Raw genomic sequence first — 9,695 nt, forward strand, 5'->3', positions numbered from 1 at the left:
GGGGACGAAGCTCAGTCCTTCCAAAGGAAGAAGGAGAGGAAGAAGAGAAGAGAGGCCAGAAGAAAAAGGGACGCACTTGGGGACCGAGCTCACTTTGTCACAAGGAGCTAGGTGCAGGAGAAGATGGGTAAGAGAAGGCCTGGAACCAGACTGGTTTCCAGGTTATAAAGCTGGTTATGAACTGGCTCACAGGAGATTTGCCTATCTCTCTTGCGAACATTTTGCTGTTTCCAAACTTATTTACCGTACCAGAGATGTTACAGACTCAGAGCAGATTACAAAACTGGATTGCATTCAGTCCCTTACTTACTGGAGGTCCAGCAGAGACTGGTGCTTTCACTGTCTGCTGTTAGCTTGTTATATGTATTTGTAAGCAGTGGAACTTCTTAGCTGTGCAAAACTGTTTCTCTAATAGCTTTTCTTTATTTTCAGGTTCAACTTTCTGTAGTTTCTTATCATATCTGAAACTACTTCTCTTTTACAGTTCTCAGCTATGCTTTTTCTTGTCTTAAATGCTATTATTTCAAAAGTATCTGGTAGAGCCAGGCAAATATCTTCTCTTCAGGCTTTTGAAAAGGACACATACCTTGAGCGAATGCCTCCTGAAAGTGATTTTTGCAGAGATACAGGTTGTACTTCTATTTCTGTAGATTCTTGTTATGTGGCTTCTTTTTTTGTGTGTGTGAATTATTTGTACCAGGACTCCAATGGATCCTTGCCAAAACGCTGCTTTAAACATAGCAGTATTTTGATCTAAGAGGTTTGAATGCCTTCTGATTTTTAGTGCAGTTTAAACCTTTTTCCTCTGCTAAATTGATAGTTTGACTCTTGCCATGTTTTGTAGCAGGGAAAATAAAATAACTGGTTATAATTTATCTTTAGTATTATGTGCCTCAGGTGTGAAATTCCTGGAAAACGGATGTTTACATAGTGCATCACTATAGCAGTCCTCTGCAAAAGGGCATGTATTGAAGTGTTTTCTAATGACACCAAAATATGTTCTCCCTCAGAAGTACTCTTGGTACGTTAACAGGGCCATGTGGAGGAAGCGTCTTTGAATGCTGCGTATGCTTTACCTATTCTATAGATGAAGTATAATATTCTATAGAATTAAAATGAATGTCATACTTTACAATCATTGATTATATAAAAGGGCAGGAGATCAGTGAAGCTGGTAGAAAAACACTTCTACCTTGAAATCTTGTTCTTAGAATTCTGGGAATAAAGCTCTTGAATTTTCTGTTCATTACTGTACAATCTGAAGCACTGAATTGCTTTTGGGCACAGACAGCTGGAAAGGAGTTGCTTGCTAGCCATGATTCCTCTTAAGACTATCCTGTTCTCACCACAACTGAGATGTTCTATTGTATTCATCACCTTTTCCAGGGAGACTCAACACAGCTATGGCATTTTGCAGAGTATCTGAAACACGATAATGTTGCTGAGAGGGCGGTATGATTAACATACAGTGAACTACTGCTTCTTGCTGAGGCCATGCTGGACTGCCGACTTTAATTTAAAGTGAGAAGACTTGCAATAAACATTAGTGGTTCAAAAGACAGAATGCTTGCTATTTTTAGTATTCTTTAATCTAATTTTAGAGGGTAGGGGATAAAAATTGTGGTAAAGTGAAAAGCTAAACTTAGGATAGAGAAGTCTGGTTCGGGTGGTCTCCATGACACTGTTCTGGTTGCAACAATGCTGCTATTCTAGCTGCTTACACAACTTTATGGTCAAGGGAACTTGAATCTTCATCTTTTCTATCACTTTCCATGTGTTGTCCGCAAGAGGTAATTCCAAATTTATGCAAGAATGACACTGTGGGAATTGCAGTGAAATTCTTTAGGGTGAGTAAACTGACCTGTAATTAACATCAAGTAAAGGCGGTCGTGAAAAGATTAGACAGTGATTATTCACCCTTCTGCATTTATGCTTGAGCGTAAGAAATATGCACAGCAGCAGAAGGTTGCTATGCTGAGTTATGGACTGGATGAAGCTTTATGTTGGACTGCTGTTGTGACAGTTCAGTTGTGATCTTATGGTATATTCTCAAGGATACATGGTGAATCTTAATTGTTTTTAAACTTGACATTGATTGGTCTCAGACTATTGCTATGGCATGGGTAATCTTTACCCGGTTTTAAGTTTTCACACTGGTGATGTTACTGATTTTACAGAAGGTGACACTGGATGTGGGGTAGTCATAGGACTTTAGCAGTTCTCTCTTAAAATCTTGCAAGCTAAATAGGGGTGAGCCCGGGAATGGACACTTTTTATTTATGACAGTATTGTATTAATGCTTTAACATGGTGTTACAGAATGGTATTAAGACACCGGAGATGCCATCTTACAGTTGTAGGGAAGTTTTTTGCAATATGCTGAGCAAATAAGCCTTGTCACCTTATCACTCCTAAAGAGAGGTGCTTTTGACCTCCCAATAGAAGAAGGCAACAGAGAAGTAACTCAACCATAATACAACAGAGTAATAACCTTCCAGTTATTTAATATAAATAGACTACAAATAAGAAGTCTTTAGGTTCCTGAATTGTCATGCTAGTGACTGAAAGAGGTAGTTTTGCTGCTAGTGTTTTCAAATCATTCCAGCTGCTCTTTGCTTGGAGCAGTAACGGAAAATACTACTGTAGTAGAAATGCATTCTAAGTCAGCACGTTTAGATTTGTTTTCAAATGCACACTACTGTCTAACTAAGAGGATGTGCAGCTATCCTCTGCACAGGTCTTCAGGGTCTGCTTGTAATTTGGGGCAGAGAGAGAAGCAGCAAAAAATAAAAGGGAAAGATGAAGATTTTATAACCTTAAGGCAAACGTAGCAGGCCTTGGAATTATTCTGGAAGCTATTTATCTTTCTGTTCAGATTGAGCTGTGCTTTGTCAGTAACAGCATATCTTCAGTCTGTTTTTTGCAAGGGAAGATTGCTCTGAGAAGTCATAAGAAGCATACTAAGTTGATGTGTCCTGCTGTACAATAAAGGGCGATTCCCAAGACCCTTTAGATAACTATGTCTGTAAGGTGAAGGCTAAACTGAAGATTACTGTTGCCTATCGCTTACAACTTGGCTATCTCTGCAAGCAGAGAAGAGAGTATGTGTTTTCCCAGCTCCATGGAAATCTCCCCTTCCTCGATAGTTGTCTCCCTACATTGTAAGAGCTTTGACGCTTACTTTTGGAGGTGATCACACTGCTAACGTGGTTCGTTTCCACTCACCACCTTTCCCTTAATATGCTACTCTATTTTTAGTATTTATCCTAACTATGCATGTTGTGCACATGAATAATTTAGATATAACATTATTTGGTGAGTTGTGTTGCATAGCTGAGTATAGTATGGAGGGAGTAAATAAGAACAGACCCACACACTGAATTGCATCTCTGTTGTAAAACCATGTGGTTGTCTGTCTTGAGAAGTAGGATTTAGCAGTGTGCTGTCTGGATTCAAGTTCATAGCAGGGTATTGCATGTGCCAGAATTGTTAATGGATGGGAAAATGATGGGCCTTCAAGACAGTTGAGAACTACACAGGATACTTTTTAGTGTAATGCCTGTAACATGGTCATCAACCAACTGAACATGTGCCGAATCAAGTTTAGACCTTGTGACCTTGCTATAGCAGTATAGTTTGGGGACAAGCAGGGCATCCCAGTTAGGTAGAGAATAGAGGAAAAATACATACCAAGGCAAAAAACCCTGATATAATAAAACTTTGAAATCCTGCAATGGAAGCCATCTTAGAAATGCAGAGTGATTCTTGTAGAAAATAAGAATCATGAGCGAGAACTTCTATATGCTCATATCCTTCTTTCTCTGTAAGGGAAGGATTGTAATGAATTATGTGTCTTATCAAAGAGCAACGCAAGTTAGTAATGGAACTGGAAGAGGTCTCATCTCCTGAGTTTTCTGTTCTTTCAATAACAAGTCGATGCTCATGTGTGTCCAGTTGAGATCATTCAGACTATCCATAGATCCTTTTACTCCTTTCATTCAGTTCCTGCCCGTCCTAAGTGTATGTTAGCTTTTCACCAACACTATGATGTGTTTCATGTTGGAGTTTGGAGAAAGGCAGCAGAAATCTCCCAGTGCAGACTATATTGATAACTGAACAATGAAAGTTTGCCGAGTGTTGATACTTCAGAAAGTTGTGCTCCTTACTAAAGTTGTTCCTGATGTTGTAAAAGTACTGCAGGGAACAAAGAAGGATGATGGTAATGAATACTTAGGAATAGGGACTACTAATAAGCTCAGGTGCATGGTGACATACCTTTAAATGCAGATGATGTCAAAGTAGGGATTTAGTTTGGCATTTTTCAGTTGTTTGTTTTTGTGGGTTTTGGGGTGGGTTTTTTTGGTCTGTAAGTAAAAGAAACAATTACATGATTTTAGTTACCTGTTTTTCCATAATCTAGAACATATGATTTTAACTGGCTGTACTTCAATGCAGTGTGTTCTTTAGAGGAGAGGCATGTAACAGCATTTGCTGTACAATGACTTTAGCATATTATTGTCTCAGTTAGTGGTCTTTGACTTTTGTTGTTCATTTGTATTTCACATGGAAATGTTTTTGGAGATATTTTTTCCCTTCCTCCTGCTGAGTACTTTATTTTTTACCTGCCATGGTAGGTTTGCCTTGGTTTAAAAAGGAAAAGTTTAATCTGATTTTTGTAGTGGTGCTTTCTACTATTCTGCATTCATAGCTGTTGGTTATCAGCAGAGGTCTTTTGACTGCCATGGTGTAACAAAAGAGGAAGGGACTTTTTGACTTTACTTGTACTTTAAGGTGTTGTAAAGATGCTGCAAAATGTCTTGATACAGGAGGACTTCAAATCTATGTAATTAAGACGGATACATGTGTACTCTTAAGTAGAGCAATAGAGCATACGGAAAGAGGGAATGAAAATTGGTTGTGAGCATGGTACATCTTCTCCCATCTTTCTACTATTTCAGTCTGAAAGCTCTGGTAGAAGGATACAAACAGTGGTCATCCAGTGCACCTAACCTTGGGAAGATCCAGAGAACTGCACCTGCTTTTCCAGGATTCACCAGCTTAGCAGAGATGGGTAAAGGAATTCCCTCGACTATATTCTCATCCCTACTTCCAGTCACATTTGAATGAACCTCACCTTTCCTGAACTTCACCTGGTACCTTACAGCAATGTTTCATTTTGGTGGTATCTGTTGTTCTTTTTATTCTTTATGAAGTACCTCCTTTCTCCTTCTAGATTTTCTTTTTGTTCACCTCTTTTGCTTGTGTTCCTTATCCTTCAAGCTAACAAGCTTCTCTTAATTCCCCTCTAGCTCCATTCAAGCTCCATGCTACCTCTCAGCACCTTTCATGTAATGATATTTAGACATGCAGCATGGTTACACCTTCACTTGCAAGGAGTGATCCTTACAATTTTCCTACCTTTGCTCCTCACTCCCAAACATATAAACTTACTCTAGAACTAACTGAGATGTAGATTGCTTCTGAACTGCTGTTCTGCAGTTGATCCCAAATAGATGAATATGTCACTAACTTCTTCCACTTTGATAGTGTTTCCACTTACTTGTCTCAGCCTATCTGCTTTAGAGGCAATAGCCTGTGAGTGTTTGGCAGTTGGTGAATGATGCTTGTGATGAGGACAGTTGCAAATTCTGAGGAGAAGCTTATTTTCATATATATTTGTAAGACAGTGAAATCTGCCAGTCAAAATGTTACATCCATGCAAAGTCTGTTTTCATTTGCTTTCCAGATGATGAAGACAGCGAATGTCTTAATGGGGAGGGCAAAGTGCACCCTTCACCTGGGCACAATCAGTCATACCTCTGCATCCCTTTTCAGAAGAATGAAGACTGGGATGGCCCTTCTAGTGATGCCAATGAGGAGTCCACCCCTGTGAACTCTGCTACTAGTACCCCACAGCTGACACCCACCAACAGCCTCAAACGTAGCGGCTCCCACCACAAGCGATGTGAGGTTGCATTGCTTGGCTGTGGAGCAGTGCTGGCTGCTGCAGGTCTGGGTTTTGATCTGTTAGAAGCAGGGAAATGTCAGCTGCTGATTGAGGAGGAGCCAGAGGCACCAAAGGAAGAGAAGAAGAAGCGTGACAGCATTTTTCAGCGAGCCGGACGCCCACGCAGGAGCACTAGTCCACCTTCCCGAAAGATCTTCAGGAAAGAGGATCCCATGTTGTTGCTAGGCGAGCCATCCACATCCCTGACCCTTCTTTCCCTGTCTTCCATTTCCGAATGTAATTCTACACGGTCCCTGCTGCGCTCAGACAGTGATGAGATTGTGGTGTATGAAATGCCTGTCAGCCCAGTGACAGTCAAGGCTCCCTTGCCAGCCATTACCAACCCACTAGTCAATGTCCAGATCGAGAGGTTCAAACAAGACCCCAACCAGTCCCTCACTCCCACACACGTGACGGTCTCTTCCCACACCCAGCAAAGCGGGCACAGGCGTACACCTTCAGATGGGGCCATCAAAGGGAGTGGACTAGTTGTCAATGGGTGCCCAACCAGTGGATGCCCTTCCAGTAGCTGTTTAACTGGAGCACTGGGAGCAGGTAGGTTTTCAGCCATCTTCCTTTTCCTCTTCAGAGTAAAGACCCAAACAGTATAATTACTTATTAGGAAGTAAACATGTTGCTTATACAGCATCCATTATGATGGCCAGCCCACAAGAAGAGCTTATGGATATTATCTTTGCATAAATAATGAACAGAATAATGCAGTAATGGTCTCTGTTCCAGCATCTCTGTGCCAAGTAACTCTGCTCCACTGTGCTGTGAGGCAGGGCATAGTATTGTTTCTTAGACAAAGATGGTACCAAAGTACAAATATTGTGCACTTTTTAGCAGTTCTTTGGGATTCCTTCTACACTTGTTTGTATTGCTGTTACAATTTCAAAGAAAATTCTGATCTTTAAGGCAGTGAAAACTGGATCTCTAAAGCAGGTTGGGGCTGTGCCACTGTTGCTCTTATTCCTTTGCAAGCAAGAGGAACCTGCCTGGGTAGGTAGTTTTCTCACTTTTGCAGTCTTAGGAGTAGCTGTGACTTAACTTTAAAAATGCTTTCCTGTTTTCTTGCCCTAGTAATTCAGAGAAAAAAGACTAGAATAATAAATTAAAATCTGATTTAATTAGACTTTTCCCAATGGTAAAACAAAATGTGAGGTTATCTGTTGAATGGCAATCTGCAGTAAAATGTGGTTTAATGCAGCTGAGAATACTCATTAAAATGGTATTAATGAATATGAGTTATGTTGTGTTTAGAAAAAAAAAGCAACAAAACAAAAAAACCCAAACACCATCCCCTACCCCAGCCCTAAATGAAAACAAACTGGGCAGCTTCCACAGTAGGTAGTGTTAAATGGCTCTTCCAGGAAGTTGGGCCTGCTCGCTGCAGACAGGTGTCACATACCCTGCTGTCCAAGTTTCTCCCTGATCCATTCAAGCTGTTAATGGCTGATGTGCCCTCTGAAGGATTTGGAGAGTCCTCACCTCTGGTAGGAGGTCAAATCCGTGCTCTCCAGTCTGAAAACTGAAGAAAGCAAATGAGACAATGACGAAAACTTGCTGCTTGTGCTAGATCATTGAAACAGGTGTCTTGCAATGTGTTGAGAACAGTATAGGGATAAAGAAGCCAGTTCTTCTCTTGAGATTGGTGTAATCTTGAAGACATGGAGTTTGTAGGTTCTGAATGGAGTCTTTCTGCTTTGAAAATGTTTTCACAGTGTACATAAAATAAACTAAGATCGGTTGGAACGATTTAGCAGTGACATCTAACATGTTTCCCTCTTCTCTTACATTCTCTGTTTTGGATAGGTGTGTTAAAAACACCTAGTCCAAGTAGAGATCCCAATGAGGTCCCTCGTCTGCCAGACCCCAACCTTGTTTTTCCTCCAACCCCGAGACGATGGAATGCACAGCAGGACCCCACACTGGAAAGACCCAAGACATTGGAGTTCCTGCCCCGGCCACGTCCAGCAGCCAGTCGGCAGCGGCTTGATCCCTGGTGGTTTGTGTCACCCAGCAATGCCAAGGGTGAATCTTCTGCAAACAGTTCAAGTACTGATACTCCAAGCAATCTGGACTCTTGTTTTGCTAGTAGCAGCAGCACTGTAGAAGAGAGACCTGGACTGCCTGCACTGCTTCCTTTCCAGGTGGGTCTTCCTGTAGAGGAGCGGACACTGTTGGACATAGATGCTGAGGGGCAGAGCCAGGACAGCACCATTCCACTATGCAGAAGTGAACTTAACACACACAAAGCTGCAGCATATGAACTCAAGCAAGAATTCTGGTCTTAGTATGAAATCCACTGGGGACAGTGAGCCCCTCTAAATTCAATCCTACTTTTTGCACTGAGAATGCACTTTGAAGACAGATGAGATGGAGGGATGCTACAGAGATCATATGGTGCTGCCTCTGCTGAAGATGTGTTGTTCAACTGCCTGATTTTTGTCTGCAGTTGGATGAAACTTGGCAACTCTGAGCTGCTGACTTTTGCTATGGGGTTTTTCTGTAGTCTTCCCTGCCCTCTTACTGCAGTTTGAATCTGCAATGAGCTAAAATTATCATATCAAAGTCTTTGTTACTGACCTTGTAGGATTTGGCACTTGCAGTAAGTATATTGGTATCTATCCTGGTATTAATCACTATTTTCAAAACTCAAATATTACATTACAGCAGACACCAGTGTTTGATGTTTTCCCAAGGAATCGAGAAGAGAAACAAGTAAATATCTGGAGACTACATTCTCTGAAATGTATTTAGATCGATAGATAGGCCTGGGAATCATGGTACCCCCACTGAAGGAGCAGAAGTACCTATCTTAGACTTGCTTGTCCTCTTTTGCTTGTGTGAATAGTGCAAGGTAGAACAGATTGCAGAGGAAGGACATGGCATCTCCACTGATGGAGGTCTTTGAGAACATACTAACTAGACTATTGGGAACGAGTAGGTGTAGTTGATCCTGGCTTCAAGGCAGGTTGGATGGACTTCAGTGATCTCTTGAGGTCCCTCTCAGCCCTATTTTTCTATTACCCTGTGTTTTCAAAGAGATGAAGGCTTATGGTATGGTTGTTTACTCTAACTTGCATTTTTGTTTCAAACTTTGGTTCCATCAGCCTCCTTTTCCCACACCCTGTATCCCAGGCTCATAGTCAAGCTGCCTCAGCTGTGTTGGCTTACAGAAGTAAGTTAGGTATCCCCTCACTTTTTTTGTTATTCCTATTTTTCCTGCTTTCTTACACTTTTTAGGAGTGGCCCTTGAAACCCAAGACTTTTCTTATGCACACTGATACTTGTTTAAGGCTCTTTTGAAATTGAGGCTTGTTAGTAGTTGGATTGTGCAAATAGGAATCAGAGCATCTGGATTCTGTTTTATTTTGTCACTGACTCACTGTGTGACCTTGGGCAAATAATGTAACCTCTGTGCCTGAATTTCCCCATCTGTAAATAATAGGAATAATACCTACCTCACAGGGGGAGGGGTTGGGACATACGTAGTAAGTATAAAGTCCTTTGAGATCTTTGAGTGAAAGAAACTATAGACATGTAAAACTTCATTCTTGTTCAAATATGTAAAAACTCCTAACTCTCACACAAGAACAGACCCCTGTCTTGGAGGAAGTCAAACAAATAGGGTGTGCTTATGCTCAGTTTTCTGTACAGAGACTGCAAGTGTGCCTGTGCCTCTG

The 9,695-nt window shown here is 41.2% G+C and overlaps 1 protein-coding gene across 1 annotated transcript in view; it reads left to right on the forward strand.

Annotated features, from left to right (window-relative positions):
- Window positions 1–8,303, forward strand: part of LOC104159782 (mitogen-activated protein kinase kinase kinase 9-like) — a 45,259-nt gene extending 36,956 nt beyond the window's left edge. The window contains 4 exon segments of the mRNA XM_009697777.1: window positions 1–127; window positions 4,886–5,070; window positions 5,746–6,561; window positions 7,822–8,303. The exon segment at window positions 1–127 is cut by the window's left edge and continues 21 nt beyond it. Coding sequence (XP_009696079.1) covers window positions 1–127; window positions 4,886–5,070; window positions 5,746–6,561; window positions 7,822–8,303 — 1,610 coding nt within the window.
- The last annotated feature ends 1,392 nt before the right edge of the window (window positions 8,304–9,695 follow it).

This window comes from Cariama cristata, unplaced genomic scaffold, assembly GCF_000690535.1.
Source record: "Cariama cristata isolate BGI_N322 unplaced genomic scaffold, ASM69053v1 scaffold5603, whole genome shotgun sequence".
Lineage (NCBI taxonomy): Eukaryota > Metazoa > Chordata > Aves > Cariamiformes > Cariamidae > Cariama > Cariama cristata.